Source organism: Cavia porcellus, unplaced genomic scaffold (assembly GCF_034190915.1).
Source record: "Cavia porcellus strain 051 isolate PalLab524CR breed Dunkin Hartley unplaced genomic scaffold, mCavPor4.1 scaffold_20, whole genome shotgun sequence".
Lineage (NCBI taxonomy): Eukaryota > Metazoa > Chordata > Mammalia > Rodentia > Caviidae > Cavia > Cavia porcellus.
The window spans coordinates 60085636-60105031 of NW_026947503.1; the positions used below are offsets into that span (position 1 = coordinate 60085636).

The 19396-nt window shown below is 39.3% G+C and overlaps 1 protein-coding gene across 1 annotated transcript; it reads left to right on the plus strand.

The window, feature by feature from the left end:
* Positions 1-787: 787 nt before the first annotated feature.
* On the plus strand, positions 788-1569 carry LOC100721910 (small ribosomal subunit protein eS6-like). The gene has a single exon (XM_063231899.1). The coding sequence runs from the start codon at positions 799-801 to the stop codon at positions 1546-1548; it is 750 nt and encodes a 249-aa protein (XP_063087969.1). The 5' UTR covers positions 788-798; the 3' UTR covers positions 1549-1569.
* Positions 1570-19396: the final 17827 nt, after the last annotated feature.

The window sequence follows — 19396 nt, forward strand, 5'->3', positions numbered from 1 at the left end:
TTTTACAGAGAATATCCTTTTTTTTGTACAGATATGTCAAAGTTTTGCTAAAGTCAAAACAATTGATTTCTGAGCACATCCATTTTTAGGAAACATTGTCAAATTATTCTCCAGTGTGTTTACTGTGTGCTATGGGATGAATTGTGTCCTATTCTCTGTGCATGTGGTGGCATCTTAGTTACTGGTATTTCAAAATGTGAGCCAGTTTGAAGCAGGGATGTGTTGGAATTTGGTGCACATTACTTATAATTGTTATCTCGCCCTTTGAATTGTTCCTTTTATCAGTATGTAGTGATTTTCTTTATTTCTTCTGGTTATTTTTGGCCTGCAACCCACTTCAGCTAAAAATAAGATAGCTACTCCTTCTTGCTTTTGAGCTCCTGTTGCATGGAGTTTTGTTTTCTATCCTTTTATTTTCAATTCATTTTTTCTTTCTTTCTTTGTTTTTTTTTTTTTTTTTTTTTTTTTGAGATAAGATCTTGTGTAGTCTGGCCTTGAGCTCGTTTATGTAGCCTGGCCTGGCCTGGCCTTGAACAAATGGTGATTCTCCTGCTTCAGCCTCCTGAATGCTAGGATTAGAGACCTGATCCACCACGTCCAGTTGATTTTTTTCTTTTGTTTAAGCACTCTCACAGTTAGATGTATATTTTGCTAGGATTTTCTTAAGTATTTTTTGTAATTCTGATTAAGTGGTCATAAATTTCTTTACGGTTTGTCATGGAAAGTCTTTATCTCTCTGTCAATTTTGAAGGATAATTGTGCAGGGTATAGAAGTCTGGACTGATGAGTTGCTTCAAGATGAAGCTGAACATCTCCTTCCCCGCCACTGGCTGCCAGAAACTCATTGAGGTGGATGATGAACGTAAACTTCGTACGTTCTATGAGAAGCGTATGGCCACAGAAGTTGCTGCTGACTCTCTAGGTGAAGAGTGGAAGGGTTATGTGGTCCGGATCAGTGGTGGGAACGACAAGCAAGGTTTCCCTATGAAGCAGGGCGTCTTGACTCATGGCCGAGTTCGCTTGCTACTGAGCAAGGGGCATTCCTGTTATAGACCAAGGAAAACCGGAGAGAGAAAGCGTAAATCTGTCCGAGGTTGCATTGTGGATGCCAATCTGAGCGTTCTCAACTTGGTTATTGTAAAAAAAGGAGAGAAAGATATTCCTGGATTGACTGATACTACTGTGCGTCGGCGCCTGGGGCCCAACAGAGCAAGCAGAATCCGCAAACTTTTCAGTCTCTCTAAAGAAGATGATGTTCGCCAATATGTTGTCAGGAAGCCCTTAAACAAAGAAGGTAAGAAACCCAGGACTAAAGCCCCTAAGATTCAGCGTCTTGTTACTTCGTGTGTCCTCCAACACAAGCGCCGCCGTATTGCTCTGAAGAAGCAGCGTAATAAGAAAAACAAAGAGGAGGCTGCAGAATATGCTAAGCTTCTTGCCAAGAGAATGAAGGAAGCTAAAGAAAAACGCCAGGAACAAATTGCCAAGAGACGTAGGCTTTCCTCTCTGAGAGCTTCTACTTCTAAGTCTGAGTCCAATCAGAAATAAAATGCTTAAGTAACAAATAAACCCGATGGGACCTCAACCCTCCTTTATTGACTTTTAATTGATGATACAAGTAGAGAAGGAAACATGAATCGTAGATAAAGGCTGCTTAGGCTTTCCACACTGAGCCACATTCCCAGCTTTGTGATCTTCCGGCCTCTTGAGCCTCTCAGTGTTGAGAGTATAGGTATGCGCCACCATACCCACCCTTCAGAAAAGGAGTTTTAGCACAAAACACTGCTTTTTCAGAAAGGCATAGAAAAATTTAGGGAAAAGAAACGAGTGCCATTTTTAATCTTGTAGAGTTTAAGAGTAACAGTTCAAATAACAGAAAATAACACTGTTTTTCTTACAGAACTTGTTAAGATAATGGAAAACTATGATCACTAAAGCTTTCAAAATAGTGTGGCTGTATGAGCAACATTGTAACTGGTGAATCAACAAAATGGGCTAGAGGTATTAGTAACAAAAGTATTTGCTTAGTAGGCACTGGGCCCTATATTCATTACTTCCACTCCACACAAGACTTCTATCAGTGAAAAAAGATTTTTTTCCCCCTCCCCTGAGGTCTGTAGAGTGAGCTATGGTTTTACTAAGTTCTGTCTTGAATTGGTCCAAAGTGTTTACCTTTCATGATCATACTTGGAAGAAGCGAAACTACCATGAGCCAGGTTAGGAGACACCCCACTGCATTTAGAAGCCTGGGTGGCACTAAATGGCACCCCTTTTATTTATCACCTCAAAGACCAGAACTACAGAGAACTAGTACAGCTTAAAACTAGGGGGAGGAGCTGAGGACATAGCTCAGCAACATAAGCACCTGCCTAGCAAGGTCATGAGCTCAGTTCCTGGTCCCCTACAAAATGTATGCAGGGGATTACTGCTGCTGAGTGTTTTGTAATTTTTAAAGAATTGGTCCCCCACATTTTACCAGATGAATACAATTTCAAAAGATTTTAACTTGCAGAGCCTAAAGTTTCACAACCAAAATGTATATACAGGAATGACCTTCTGGAGGTCTAGCAGATCAATTTAGTAATGGGTCCTGGGTTTTACCATAAGCTGCCAAGGCTAATACTGTGAACATAGTGGGGATCTCCATTTTTCAAATGCTGATTAATAAAATGAGACTTGATACTGTGAATTAAAGAACCTAAAAAGCAAAAAAAAAAAAAAAAAAAAAAAAAAAAAAGTCTGGACTGATGATTGATGCTCTGCTGGCCTTTTAAGTGCTGAAATTTTCTGCTCCTGCAGGCTTGCCTTTGTAGGTTACGTGCTGTTTTCCTTTTTTCTATCAGCTTTTAGAGTTCTCTCTTTCTGCTGAATTTCTGAAATTTTAAACTCTGATGCACCATGAAGAGTTTCATTTCTGGTAATGGCTATTTGGGGTTCTATTTGCCTTGTTTACCAGAAAATTGAATTGTTTGCCTACATTTGGAAAATTTTCTGTTATCATTTTGGTGAACAAATTTCTTATGCATTTTGAGCCATCCTGTAATTTTTCTTTACTCTATAATTCTTAGGCAGTTTTTTTTTTCCTTTAGGGGTCATCCAGCCACTGTTGGATCCAGCTTTCCTGATGTCTTGTTTTAAGGGTATCACTGAGTACATTATTCCTACATCAATCTGTCTTCAAGTTCTGAAACTCTCCTCACCTTGATTGTACCTGCTACCTCTACTTTCAATTGCATTTGTCATACCCTGGGTTTTGGCTGCATTTCTGTTTCATAATTTGTAATTTACCCAAATGGTCACTTGCATCTTTTATTGTTGTTTTATTCAATCAACTTTTATTTTCTTTAAGATTGCTACAAATTTTATGAAGTTATTTATCTGTTTATATCCAATTTAAGCACTTTGAACCACTTATGAATGTGCTTATTTCTTGATTTCTTCAAATATTTTAACGATTTGACTTTTAGGGGCTTTTTGCCTCTTCTTAAGTGCATTTGGGAATTTGAGGGTTTTTAGAACAGTGTTTCTGATGTTCCTATTTTTGTATTGAGGCTTGAAGATCAGCTAGCACAGAAAAACTGTTACTACTGTGGAATTCCCCCAGTTCGTGTATGTCTCCCTGTGAGGTGACCCTGGCTTTGGCAACAGTTTGATATTTCTATGTCTACACAGTGTAACAGAATCAGTCCCGATCATTCATCACAAGGAGGGAGCAACTACCAGTAATATCAGCATCTCTACAATCAACCATATAGCAGTCTTATACTTTGAAATTTAACAATTTCTTTTTTAAAAAATTATTTAAAGAAAGACAAAACAAAACAGAAAATGGGTAGGAATAGTACGTACTTTCAAAGAAAAGAAATAAACAGTAATAAATCACTAGTTGATGTATACATATTGTCCCCCCACAAATAGTTGTTCAAGACACAAAAGTGGAACATATAAATGGGAATTCAACCAGAGAGACGGCAAACAGTTCTGTTCAACTATCCAACAAAAACTAAGTAATATGGCTATCAATCCTGTACACTTAGACATGTAAACATTTTCCATATCTTCATTTATGTTGAGACCTAACAAAACTTGGTAGATTAAAATCCTTCTGAACAAAGATTAATAATATTGCAGGATTTCACATCATGATAGTCCGGAATCAGCACTGGGTATTGCAGGGCCTCTTTTTTTCCTTCAAAGTATTTGTTCATTTCATCATGTGTCATAAGATCAGTTCTCATAAATGGTTTATAGGTTTTACGCAAGCATGAGTCTTAACATGTATTTTTATCCTTTCTATATTAGAGTGAGAAACAGCACAAAGCAGGACAGAACAAAACATATTCCTATAGATGAATAAAACTAAAAAGACAAATAAAACTGCTGTGTAAAGAGTTCTACCATGGTCACTGTGCTGTCTCTTGTTATCATCAACAGAATTGGCTATATATCAGATAAAGTGTAATTGAATATATCAGTACATAACAGAATTAATACAAATACAACTTTGTAGATAGTGTAGAGCTACAAAAACAGGTAGTAATCAAATCAGAATGGATATCATAGCGAATCATTATCATTTTCAGTATAGTTGTCTATATTCCTCAACTTGATACCAGCAACCTAACAGTTTTGAATAAAATCTGTCAATAATAAGCAGCAATCAAACAAGTTAGATTTAACTAAGATCAGTCATGATACAACAGGATAAGTCATATAGGGATCCGGATTGAGTTAATAGGAAATTAAAGATGACCACTTTGCTATATCCGGATATCTTCTGGACAGCTGTCTGAGCTCTCAGATCCAGCGCTTGTATACAAACTGGGACAGAACAAGTTCCATCCAAGCAGAGTGGTGCAAGTAATAAGGGTTTTAATTCCTGATACACTATTAGCAACATCTTCTGCTGTCTTTTTAAGGACTATTCCTCCCCTTTCACTTCCCCAGGATGCACTGCGTATTTTTGGGTCTCCCCAACACTCTCGGTTTTATATTGGGGGGGGGGGCAACCTGCTATTTACCTAAGTGTTTACGAACTTTCTCATTCCTAGACTTGATTTCTAGTTATATTAATTATTAATGTGTGTCTTTTCAACCTATCCATAAATACTGGTCCAGCTACCCCTATTACGCTCTGGTTCCCTGTCACATTAAGTTCTGTTTTCTCATGTTTGATTTTGGTCCATATATCCGTTTTCAGGTTAATTATATTTCCTATAAAGAGTATCTTGGTGGACCCTCCTCTTGATTCACTCTGCCTGTGATTCTCTCTTTTTTCCCTTAAGTTAGTGTATGTAGGCCATCTATATTAGAAATTATATCCAACCTTCTCTGCCTCATTTCTATTGTGCTCTTTTTCCATCATTAGTTGTCTGTTTGTCTTCTTCATTTTGCTTTTTGTTCCATTCGTCAGGGTCTCTCTGCCATTGTTCCTGAAATCCTGGTGCTGTTATTTCTCTTTAGAATGTCCTGTAGTATTCTCTGTAGAGTTGGATTGGTGGTTGCGAATTCGCCCAGTTCCTCTTTATCTTGGAAGCATCTTGTTTCTCCATTAATTTCTAGGGACAATTGTGCAAGATACGTCAATCTGGGCTGGAGGTTATTTTCTTTCAAGGCTTGGATTATTTTGCCCCACGCTCTTCTCGATTTGATGGTGTGTGCTGAGAAGTCTGCTGTAATTCTGATGGGTTTTCCCTTGTAAGTGATCTGTTTCTTGTCTCTGACAGCTTTTAATATTCTGTTCTTATATTGGGCTTCTGGAATCTTGATTATTATATGCCTGGGTGTAGTTCTGTTTTGGTTATAGGTGTCTGGAGTTCTGTATGCCTGATACATCTGAGTATCTTTTCCTTTTCCTATGTTTGGGAAGTTTTCCTTAATTATTTCTGTGAATAGCCTTTGCAGTTCCTTTGTTTCTACGCCTGCTTTTTCATTCACATTCTTTATTTTTAAGTTATAGATCCTCTTGTCATCTTCTAGCCTTTGTATTGTTACTGCTTGTTTGCTTGCTATTTTTAAGAAATTTTTCCTTTCATGTTCCCACATTGCAAACCTCTCCTCCAGTTTGGATAATCTATTCTTAGTTTCTTTCAAGCAGTTTTGCCAGCTTTCAATGGAGTTTTTCATTTCCTGGTAATCTCTTTGAACCTGCTGCATGTATTCTATGTTTTCTCTCATTTCTCCATCAAACAATTATCTCCCCTTTTTTTGTTCTTCCATTCTTCCGTCTGTTTCTCTTGGGAGGTGCTTAGCATTTCTTTAATTATTCTATTTATATCTTGCTTTACTTGGTTAAATACTTCACTTTTGAACTCGTCTATGAGATCCCAAAGATATCACTTTATGTCTATTGGTGCTGTGTCTGATATTGCATGTTTTCTGTCCTCATTCTCCTTTGCATTTACCTTTCCTGGACCAGTGTTCTCAGGATTGGGGACTGAGGACCCTTTCTTGTTGCTTCTTCTCATATTTTTTGTTCCTTCCATACAGGTGTATATAGGAGGCTAGTTATTTTCTTTTTTGGTTTCAGTTTGTCTGAAGCACACTCTGTTTTAACATTTTCACACTTTTTCAGTAACTTAGGAAGATGATCGATTAGTACTGATGACAAGTATGCTAAATGTAGAGAATGAGAGAAGGAAAAAATAGAAGAGGGTTAAAGTAGTTTAGTAACTGGGATATAAGCAAAGAGAAATAACAGCAAGTGGTAGAAAAGAGGTAGGACTTTGTTGATGTTATTTTTATGTCTAGAGTTCTGTATTCAGAGGTTTAGGTGCATCATAAAATGATGTGCTCATGGAAGATACTGTTTAAAACAAGGGACTGGTTAATTCTCATTTTCCTTTTTGCATATAGAAAGACCTTACCAGATGAAAAGAAAAGGAGATGGAGGAAGGAGGGAAGGGGAGAGAGAAAGACAGAGAACAAAGGAGGGAAGCAAAAGAGGCAGGGGGATCTAGAGGGAGGGAGAAACACACACACACACACACACACACACACACACACACACACACACACACGGACGTAAAGTGTCCTCCCAGTGCTATCTACACTGCAGTCAGAATTTGTAGTGTTCCCCTTGTGTTGAGTTTGGGGTGAAGCTGGGGTGGGGGTTGAGGTGGGGGGGGGGGAGGTGGAAGTGGAGGTGGGTGGGCGGCACTCTGGTTTGCGGCACTCCTAGGAATTTCTTCTCCTGCCTGCCAATGACAGAAGGCAATCTGAGGTCCGGAGGAGTGCTGAGCCTGCTTCTCCTCCCCTCTGCACCCAGGGAGGAGTACCGGAGCCTGCCTCTCCTTCCCTGGGCAGCTAGTGCTCTGCTTGGTGTCAACTGCACTCCTATGAGCATGGCTGGAAAGAGATTTTTGCCTCTTGTGATCTGATGCTTTTAATTGTGTGTTGAAGGGTGGAGGCGCGGTGCAGCTGATTAAGAACCCAGTTTTCTACTGATTTCTGAAGGGCACTTGCAGTCTCCACTGCCCTCTCCCCTCTTTGATAATCCCAGCAGCTGCTCCTCTGCTCTTCTATACTGTTTTGGATGAATGCACCTTGTAGTCCCCTCTGGCTATGTGAGTGACTTCTCTCACCAAACTCTGTCTGCATCTCATAAAGTGTCACTGCCAAGGCTGCAAAGTTGGGGGTCCCTTGCAGTGTTCAGCAGCTTTGGGCTGGTGTGGACCCTGAGTTCTGCTGTGTCTAAATAGTGGGTAGCAGACAAGAGATCTTGCAGGGCACAGAACTTGCTGGTGTTTGGGGGAGCAGGGAGAGTATCCACTTTGCTAAAGTGTCTTCTCTCCCTTCCCCAGATCACGCTGGCCATAACTCTTGCCCGCTTGCACAGCTCACTGAGCCACAGCTTGTGGGTCGGGTTCCAGGTCCTTCATCTGGAGCATGCCCTTGGTTCTTTCTCCAAGTCCACTGGTCCCCACCCAAGCTCTGTCCTTCAGTTGATTCTCTGGCTTCCAGTTTGTCTGATGCCCTGAGCTATGAATATCTTGCTCATCAGGCTTCCTCTCCCAGGAGTGAAGAGCAAGAACAGCCACACATTGGAGGGAAGTTGCTAGGCCACACAGAACTCCTATCCCTCCCAAGATGGCGCGCCCACTGGGCCTGGGTGTAAGCAGTGCTGGGGTTCAGGAGCATCACAGCTTTCCATTCCAAACACCGGAATCCCTCCACTCCATACTCCCGTATAGAATTCATCTAGTGGGTTTCTGTTTCATGCTTCCTTCCCATATTTTGTCCCCTGGCCCCCATTTCCAAGTAACTGCACTTCCGGTGAGCCTATTCTGGAGTTCCATGAACACTGCTATCACTGGTCAGCCATGATGGCACCCTGGATCCTTCTTCCTTGTGAACACCTCAGCTCTCCTCTCAATCCATTACACGTAGATGGGACTGGGTCACTGGTTCTTGACAATAGAATGCATGTGAAAATGATGGCTACAGTATTATCTCTTAACACATTCTAAGGGTCTTCTGCCTTCTCAGTAAAGAAGACAGGCATCCAGCAGGGAGTCTGAGGCCAGATGTGAGGGGTGCAGGACTGCATAGCCTTGACCTGGAAGGAGTCTAAAAACCAGCGACGTTTATGCTGATCAATGAAGACACATGAAGACAATAGAGTTTGTAAAATTATAAAATCTTTGCCAAATTTTAATGCATATATATATGTGTATATATATATATATATATATATATATATATATATACACTATAAGAGGGGTCATGTTTTAAAGATATAACTTGGTTTTTAACTTTTAAGGAATTCTGAAGCCTCAAAATTTTTTTAGTAAGTTAGTAAAATTAAAATAGTCATTCATACTTTGAATATTCATGTAGTTCTGGAGGGTCTATAAAGATAAAAGAATATTATCAATTGAGAAATGTAGGCGTGGGAACCCTCAACCATCAGCCCAAATTTCTGTCTTTATCTCTTTCTGGCAACTGATATTCATTATTAGAATCTTTCTCATTTGAATTAATGAGTGTCTTGCCTTATAGGTATCTCTTGAAAATACAATTTTTTTCCCAGTTCCATTCTGAAGAATATTTAGATAATTTTTTTTGGTTATGTGACCAGAAATAGAATTTGGTGAATTTAAGCAAAGAGAATGATTATATAAAGGTATTGGTGAGTTCACAGAATTGAACAGAGGATGGAGGTGAATGATTATTCCTCCTGAAGATCGGGGAGGTGGGAAGACTTGGGTCACTCATGCCAATTGCAGAAGCTCCCCTTGGATTCTACTGTTGCGTAACTTGGTACCACTGGTTTCCTGTCCTTTAGAATCTCTTCCTGTCCCTGTATATTAGACACTGTAATCAGCTCCTACTGCCTGGGAGGGAAGAAGTACTAGGGTTGGAAGCCAACTGGGACATACCGAAAGGAGAAAAGGAGATTCTTTGGAGGAAGTGAGGGCTCGTAAGTGTTATAAAAGGGAAAATTTGTATATGAAATAATTCCCAGCAAGTATATTCACTGAAAGGGGGAAATCATTTGATGTCTTAGTGTAAATGAATCTAATTAGATTTCATTATATAATTGTACTTGGTTGAATGGGAGGAAATAGTATTATTGTGTTCTAGAGGCTGACTAAATTGTACACATGTTTATATAAAAATTTATCAGTCTATATATCTATCTGTCTATCTATCTATCTTTCTATCTAGTTGCGCTACTGGGGGCCTCACAGTGAGCTACACTCCCAGGCCTTCTTTTTTTCTTTTTGAGATAGAATCTTGTTAAATCTTTAAGACACGTAGGCTGGGGTCAAACTTGCAATCCTCCTGCCTCAGCTTCCCAGAGTGCTGGGATTACAGACAGGTGCCTTTTTGTCTTGGCTAAATTATCCATTGGCTGTGCAGTTCAGGATCAGAGCCAGTGATGACAAAAAATTGATATAAAGGGGAAAAATAGAGTAGGGAATTCCTGAGTGTAACCACAAGCTTTGCCTAGGTAGAGAAATCACAGAGGTGTTACCAGTAAAACTGTTGCTCAATTGTTTCCCACCTCTATGAAACTTGACTGTGTTCAGATGTTTCATGCTACTTCCTGGCAGCAATATGTCAGAGGCCTGAATAAATGAAAGGAATTGTGGATAAACTTCTGTTGGAGTTCTTCATGGTTTGTTTTGTAATAGAAATAGATAGATGAAGAGTACTATACTTTATGTCAAGAGAAAAGAAAAAACTAATCAATCAAAAGTTTATATACCATTAAAAGTTAACTTTCAGGCTTGAAAAAAATGGAGAGGAAAATCAGGAAGCACCCAGAAGAAGCACAAGGGCACAGCAATTTCTTAGGGCATGCGAGACTGATTTTTTTTTTATTGAAGTGTGACACACAGTTGAGGTATTGGAAAACCTTTCTAGGCTTCCTCTTATAGTGTCCCTACCTTGTTCTAGACAATCTCTGCAGCTCTCACTGATGGCTGGTGTTTAACTGGAGGTATCTTGTTGTATTTCCCATTGCTAAGCCACCCCTCCCAAACAGGTATGTGACTCATTTCCACTGGCTTTTGTTGACAGTCTGAGAGCTGAGTTCTTTTTGTATTTTGGTCTTCACAAGATTGATGGTGTTGATATGCCTTGGACGCTACAATTTCAAATTCCCAGTGGTCTTCCAAATAAAAGCCATTCTATGTAAAGAAATATAGCTTGATTTTTCCTTTTACGCAAAAAAATACTAAAAAAAGACTTTATTCTCTATTACATTCATACCATAACATCTGTTTTTCTTCAAAGTAGCTGTTCATTTCATCATGCATAATATAATCGATTCTCGTAAACTGTTTAGGAAAAGTTCTAGGCATGTATAAGCCTCTATATGTATACCTATCCTTTCTGTATTAGAGGGAAAAACAAAATAAAACAAAACAGGTTAGTAGAAAAACAAACAAACAAAGACAAATAAATAACAGTAGCAAAGAGCCCAAAGTGCTGACAATATAGGCCTTCAAAACAAGGTGGTAAGAACACAAAGTAGGGTTGTTATTTTACATAATGATCTTCAAGAGTTCCTCAGACTCTTTAAACTTAAGGATTTGTGACTATTGGGAAGGGAATGACGTTTCCCTTTATATCATGAAAAAGAGAATAATGTTGGGATATGTTTAACCTCAAAAAATCCCCATCAATCATATGGTTATGGTGTGTGCCTAAATGTCCCACCAAAGCCTCATGCAGTCATAGGTGGGTTTTTTTTCAGAAGTGGCTGGATCTAGAGTGTGTGATGCTGGGATTGATTTATGGTGCCATGCTAGGCTCAAGGCTCCTAGGATTAAGGGCATGAGTGCTACCCTCCTTAATTAGTCTTAAGATAAAAAGGACAAAAAGATGCTTCTCAAGTCCCTTGTTGCTTTTGTTATCTTGTAGATGCTATGAACTGTTCTCTGTGATCCTCCTCTGCCAAACCATGCTGTCTTGGAGCCAGCCGATTATCAAAAACTGCTACAAACTGTGAACTAAATAAACCTTTCCTCCTTTAATTTTGGGGTTGGGTATTTTCTCTCAGTAATGAGAGAAAAGTAACTAAGACACACATTGTATACAAATATGGGAGTGGATGATGAAGTGTACTTAAGTATTAAGTATGTTTTGTGGGATTTCAAGCATTTTCCAGCACAGTCATCCCTGGGTTACGGTCGGTGCTGACTGTTCTTGTTTTGGAGGGGAAACTATTTTAGGGAACATCTTTTGAGAAATGCTTCTAATTCTTGCTATAAGAATTTAACAGTAAATGATGACATTCCATTTGGAGCACCCCCAGAGCTGAACTGAAACCATGGATATGCTTTCATGTGGTTAGTACACAAATAATTCCTAAGGAATAGAAGCCATCTTTAGCAAGAAGATAGGGACGACATAGTGAGCTAATGGAATTAGTTTCTTGGTTACCAAGGGGCAGTATTAATACACTGAGCTAGTACATTAATACACTGAGCTAATGAATTAATACACATTGCTAGCACTATAAAGAGCAGTAATTTCCCTATCACAGAATCTGCAATGGGTAAGTAGGTTTCCCTCAAGGTATACAAAGTCTGAACAGGTTGCTTGCTATAGAGAAAGAGTGGAAATTAGTGGAAGTGTGTCTTAGGGAGCATATTGTGAGTTCTGGCAGAATGTTGGTTAATAGTTCCTGTGGAAATGTGGAATTCAGAAGATGATTTTCAGAGCTGCTTTTCAAAGCTTTTTCCTAGTCCCTGAACTGTTTCTAGCCTTTGCAGAAGGATCATACATAGATTGTTTTTATGTGCAGTGGTAGATCAGCTCATACTGGGTGGGGACCTGTGTTTTTACTCAGCCAGCATAGCACACAGCTCACAGTTGCACCAGATGGGCAGAGTTTGTTCTTTTTGAAAACCATGAAGAAAACAAAGCCCGTTTACCACCTATAGTCTTTGGAATTTGAACAAACGATAGTAATAAATATCAATACAGTAAGATAAGTTATGATCATTTGAGCTGTCAGTTAGGAAGTTTGCCTTTTGTATCATATTTAAGTGATTATTTTTGGGAAAGAACATCACTTCAAAGAATTCCACTTTGTTAAAAAGAAGTCTCCTGTGCTCTTGGTTTGCTATCTGTAACCTAGGGAAAACAGCTACAGTTTGTTTTCCTTTAATAACTTCTTTCTCTGAGTCGCATGCACCCAATCTTTGGATTTGGATACTTGTTAATTTTCTAGATTCTCTTCAGGCCCAAAATTGAAGACTGGGGCTTCCGTGATATCATGGTATCCATCCTTCTCTTTGCCTACTGAAAGTCAATCCTAATTTTCAAGTCAAATTCATACTTCATTACCTTCAGCTACAGTGACTTCTTTTAATTTCTAGTAATTCCAGAATTATTTCCAGTAATTTTCTTTAGTTTTGTGCCTGTGTTCTCTTCTAGGTGTGAACTCCTTATCCCACAGTGAGCACTGTCTTCAATTACTGATTAATAAAACATAATACAGATAAATCCCATGAGAGGGTAGCCAGGGATATGCATGATTTCCTATCTGTTGTACTTTTAATGGAGTATGTTTTTGAGGGCTACTCAGTCTCAGGAGGACCATGCTACATTGTAGAGAGAATATAATGGATCACATTGTCCCTGTCTTCAATCTTACCTAGACACAGGCATACAGTTGAATAAAAATAACAAGTGGATGATTTTTGGCTATAAAAAATTGGTGGGACTTGGGAAAAGCAGATCTTAAATCTCTCTTGGCATTCATAGAGAGGGTGATTTCATGAGAGACTTGGACAAGGAGCAGGAATTTGTCAGGTAGACGGGGGAGCAGGAGGAAGGATAGTCAGGCAGTAATGGCATTTCAGACATGTGAAAGAAGCTATAGATACTTTAAGTATTATTGGAGGACAAAGTATAAAGAGATTTAATGGGTGAATGGCTCAGAGGGATCAAATCATGGATCATGGTGATGGTGGCATTTTATGTTATCATGAAACACTTTTATTTCCTCCAATGGGCAATGGAACCATGCCAGAATTTGGAGAAGAATGAATATTATCTCAGAGGAAAACTTAAAGTCACAGACATAGGCAGAGATTTTCTAAGCAGGACTCTGTATCAGTCAGCTTTCCCACTGCTGGCATGCCAATACCTGACACTCACAATTTAAAGGAGGAGAAGTTTAATTTAGCTCTTGGTCTCAGAGATTCAGTACATGACTAGCATGCTCCCAGGCAGAAACATGGTGGGAATATGTGAAGAGCCAAGCTACTTAGTTCATGGTGGCCTGGAAGCCACCATGGGAAACAACGTCACAGAGGATGACATCAGGGACCGTGGTTCTTTAGGTCACTCCTTCATGAATTACTCAGAGGGAACCTGGAAGAATGCTCTACGAATCTGGGTGAAGTCCAAAGCCAGTCAAGTTGGCCCTCTACCCTAAGTGCCACAGACTTCAAAACAATAACAAGAATTGACACCAGGGTCACACAAAATTAAAAAGCTTTTGCACAGAAAGGAAACAGCCATAAAAGTGAAGACACAGACTACAGGGGTGAGAAAAATCTTTGGCACCTACTACTCTGACTGAGGGTTTAAACTTAGAAAGTATAAAGCACTTAAAGTTAACACATTACCACCACTGACAACAAAGCAATGCAATCGATAAATGGGTACTATATTTAAATCTGCATGTCCCTCAAAGCCCCATGCACTCATGGTGGGGGGCTTCTGGGAGGAGGCCAGGTCTTGGGTGTGTGATCTTGGATTATGCGTGGAGAATTTGGTTAGTTCATTGATTGGATTGGCATGGTTCTGGGTGTGTCTGATGGATTTACTAAAAATGGAGGTCTTAACCTGGGCATGTAAAGTGCCAGCCAGTGTTTTGGTAGCCTGGGTGCAGTGTGAAGGGAGAGAGGGAAAGCAGACGCTGCTTCCTGCCCGCCCTTCTATGGACTGTTTCTGCTCTGCCACGCACCCTGCCATGGAGCCAGTCAACTATGGACTGAAACTTTTAAAAACTGTGAGCTAAAGCAAACCTTTCCTCTTTTGACTTGTGGATGTCAGGCATTTTGTCTCAACCACCAGGAAGACAATGGGCAAATGAACACTATTTTAAAAGTACAAATAGTTAATAATGGTTAATAATTATGTGAAAAGAAGTCCAACATCTTTAATCATTAAGGAAACGCCAGTGGAAACTACTATGAGAATGGCTATCATGGAATATTAAAAAACTGCTTGTGAGGAAGTATGGGGAAAAAATCACAATACATTGTTAAGAAGATAAACAGGCACAGCCACTATAGAAATCGTGTATGGAGTTAAATTTAAAAAAAACTAAAATTAGAGCTATCATTTGATTTGGTAATTATTTTTGGGAATTATTCCTGAAAGAAATGAAGTCACCACACTAAGGATACTGCATGTCCATTTTGTTGTGGCACAATTCGCAATAATTAAGCTGTGAAAATAGCCTAGGTGATTGTGAACTGATGAAATGTGTATAGGCACGATGGAATACTATTCAGGTATAACGAAGGAAAATATCATTTGTAGGAAAATGGATGGTAATGGAGTTATCCTTAAAAGGGCAAATATCGTACTACCATTCTAATAGTTAAGCTTTATTTTTTTACATGAGCAATTTTGCTGCTTTTTCTTAGGAGCAAGATAAATGGAATCTTCTCTCATTTTATCTCCATGTCCAGAGTTGAGATAGGTTATACAACAAGGCCCATCCCATCATGAAGTAGACCACTTACAGAACTGTCCTTCCACCCTTTGGCATAAGGGGAACAAAGTCTCATGTGCTATATCCGGCTCCAGCAAGGGATGAAGAAATTGGTAACACAATAGCTGCTCATCTTAGAGAAGTGACTGGAGTCCATCACTGAACTCAAGATGTGGTGTCTTCTGTCTCTCTTTCAGCGAAGTGAAAATACGCATTCCCAGGATTAGCCACTGTGCATGCTGGTCCTTCCTTAGATAAATGAGAGAAAAAGCTTTTTAAATATCAAATTTTCAAAAATGTTAAAATGTTGTCTAAGAGAAAAAAATTTCTTTTGCCCAAATATGTGGGATTACGTGTGTAAAAGTATGTACAGAAACTGATGGTTTACTCACTTATCAACCTTAATATATTTATGATTTTGTATAATATCAAAGGTTTAATTGCAAAAATAGAGCTTTGTTCTTTTCCAATAAACCTATGTCAGGATGTGTCAAGACTTTGAAATACATGTGATGTTTTAACGTTGCTTTTGTTTCATTTCGTTGAAATGACTTCTAAATAGTCATTTCAGGAATGACTAGAAGTTACTCCTGCAGTCTCAGTTATGCTTCTCATGTGGTAACTGAAACCAGAAGACATTCTTAAGAAACTCCGGAAATCATCTATACTGGCTGCTTATATATCCTTGTTTGGAATAAAAGTGAAAGAATTCACAAATATCATGACCTAAGTACCTGTTTAGAAGGAAACACATATGCCTTCAATTTGCAAAATAATTCCTCTTATAGTTGAGCAAACCATGACTGGCAGAAGGCCCACATTAGTTGTCTTTGTTTCCCTGGAGAAAGAATCTCTTTCATTCCAAAACATGGGGGTGATGTGTAGAAAGATACAGCATTTGGATTTCAAGAAGGGGAAAGAGGTACTTAGAAGAACTACTGCTCGAGAGCACAACACAGAAGTATTTCCCAAATCCTGAGTTCAGAATCGTTCAGAGCACCTAAAGGTCAGGAAAATCCTCTTCTGGTGTGATGAGGATCCTCGCGTGACCCAGTGGAAGCACTTGTGGTCCTGGGGGCCGGGCTGGGCCATCTTGTCCTGGGCCCTGAGGCCACTTGGCTACTGCTGCCTTCACTCCGCCATCTTTGCTCAAGAATTAATCTTTAAAAAGAACAAAAGCAGCCATTTTTTTCAAGACTTACTCTCAGTGCTTTCTTTACATAAAAATCCAAAAAGGTAGTTCAGAAGACCCAAGGGGTTTTTAAAATGAGAAGTCTAAAAACAGTTGTGATTATGGATATTAATATGTACACATGTATACACAAGGAAAGGAAGAATATTTAAGGATTAGGGATTTCCTGCCTCATGCTAAGCAGGGTTGCTATAGAAATACACACATCTTGGGAATAATGATTAGTTGCAAGTTAGGCAGTTACAAAACATTTTCATAAAATAGTTCTGGCGTAGCACTCTAATTAACAATATTCTGCAGATTGTTTTAAGTAACATTTCAGAAATCAGTATTCAGAAATATTATTTGCATGACTCATATCTAATTGTTAAAACTCACAAGAGAATGATATTTGACAGTAGAAACTTTTAATTAGAATACCTCTTTAACCATGAAAAGGAAAAGTCAACATTCTCCCCTAACCTTCTGAAAAGCATGTGAAAGCTACCAGGAGAGGCAGGGAGGAAGAAGCCTACCTTCTAGAAAACTAGAATTTAGATAATTTTGAATTGCAAAGTAGGTTGGGAAGAAAGCCTGAATTACTGGAAATAAGGCATATTTTCAGGAGAAATTGGTATAAGCATACCCAGAGCTACAGACTAAGAAAGTGCACACAGAAATATTTTCTTCAGTAGGATGTGGTCAACCTAAATTGCACAATTAAATCCTGTGTTCACAGCACTGGGTACCAGAGTTCATGGGTCAGAGGTATTGGCTTATGTGATTTTTGGTTTTTAAAGAGCAGCATAGGAGAGGGTAAGAAAGAATAATGGTAAAGGCCTAATGGCAAGAAGTATAGTAAAGGGCATAATAGCACCTGTAGTCTGGCCCTTTCCTCTAAAGACCTCCCTAAAGTAGCAGATCCTGTTAAATCATACCGCATTTAAAAAATAGGAGCTCAAAAATAACCTAGGTGATGGCATAGCTGAACAAAGAGCAGAAAAACAATGTAATTGGAAAAATGGTGTCATATGTTGTCTTGTGAATTGCAGAAGACTTAAAATGGCACACTGAATCTCTGAACAAACATAGCAAGGAGTACGGTAGACTGTGTCTGTCTAGCAAATCTACTCTGCATACTTCTGGGCTGGGAGCTAGACCACACCACCCTCTTTGAGGAGGACCTGTGGAGTCCTGTCCAGTGGCAATAAGCATGTTTAATGACTGCCCTTGTATAACATGTGTCTCCAGCTTCCAAACCTGTGCTGTCCATTTTTATGCCACCCAATCTCCAAATGCTAAACAGATATCGTATATGTTAAGTTTGAGTTATGACATAATCCCTTTCCTGTCTCTTTTTTTCAGGTTTGTTAGTGTAGACTAGATGGCTATAACCCAAGATCTTATTTCTTGCTAGTGTAATAGTCTAGAATGTGGCAGAGTTGTGAAGGGGAATCTTTCCCTGCAGTCATTCAGACCCCAACCAACTATTGTCATATCCGATGTGACTGATGTTTATGCTCAAATGAACACCTTGCTCTGTCGATCCTCTGCTCTGCATAGCTGTCATTCTAGATCACAGGGCATGAAGAACTTGGAGAAGTGGATTAGGAAGGTATTACTGGCTGAGCCGCTCCACTTTACGGCTTTCAAGGTTGTGTTTCCCAGTGTTCTTCACTTTGGACATGGTCCCAGAGAAGGGGCACAACAGAATCTTCCAGAGGAAGAAGGAAAATATAGAAAACGGCAAATTTCTCTTCAACTGCAGATCAAAAGTATAACAGAGAAACCTCCAAGTTTGTTATAAGAAGTTGTAATGCTTCCCCAGCTGGGTTCCATCATTGCTATGACTATTGTGTGTTTCCCGCTTCCTTTTCTGAACAAGGACTTTAATGTGAGGGTCTTGTCTGTACTCTACTGTTGTTTATTGGGTATACACTTGTGTGCATGGGGCCTGGTTAGTGACATTATTTTTCATTTACTAGATTGTCTATCCTCAAGAGACCATCACTGGGCCTGGTATAAAGGATAGAAATCACGCAGAAATTGTAAACTTGAATCAGATGCAATTTCTGAATTATATTGGGTTTTCTTCCTTAAGAAGGATGTTTTTCAAGTGTGGTCAGGAGGCAGAGAGTGGCCAGAGGAGTGGGCTGTGACAGGAAGTACACTGGTGTCCAGCAAAACCTTTGCTTCTTGGACACTCAAACACACTTTCCAGGCTCTTCTGTGCCATGCAACATTCTAGTCTGTGAGCAGAAGCGATGTGTGCCTCTTTCAGATGGTACCACGGCCTCCTGATGATCATGCTCCTTCCAGTGGACTGACATGGTCAACCGTGAGCACAGAGCACAGAGCTGCAGAACTATGTGACTTAGAAGCCCCCAAATCCTAACCAGAGAGATCGATTCCTTGAGTAAGGAATCAGATTCATGTTTTCTTTTGTTTTAAAAAGAAAAAAGATAAAAACAATGACACAGAATTTCAAAACAAATAATAAGAGATTAACAATGGTTAAAATATTGAATATTGTTATCTTCAAAGTAGTTGCTTAGATTGTTTCTATTTATTTAAGCCGGTATCTGTTGAGCCTGTCCAATGAGGCTAAAAAAGACAGTTTAGTTTATGCCAATGAAAGAATTAGGTATCTCTTCATAATGTTATGAGGCACGACTTAAAAAAAACCCATCATTTGGGATCCCACACAATAAAATCCAGCCATTTAAAAATGGGGAAAAATAGGCTGTCATCAGATTGATGCCTAAGAGCCTCTGATGCACACAGAACAATTCTGATTCTCCTTGAGGAAATAGACTTGAACGTGTTATATTCAGGCCAACTGTCATTCAAGATAAATATATTGAATACACGAGAACTGAAGGTGTATTGTTTTCATGAATCTTCATGGAAGAAATTTGGAGAAGATGAACTTTGGTTTTCCAAGTGGTAAGAGGAAAACTATGGCAGGAGGAGTAACGAGCCGGATTTATGCAGGATTTATGCAAAAAGTGAAACGCAGCAAAGATGGGTTACAG

What these genes read in the sequence shown, in the direction of transcription:
- LOC100721910 (XM_063231899.1), top strand. Translation starts at nt 799, where the DNA reads ATGAAGCTGAACATCTCCTTCCCCGCCACTGGCTGCCAGAAACTCATT.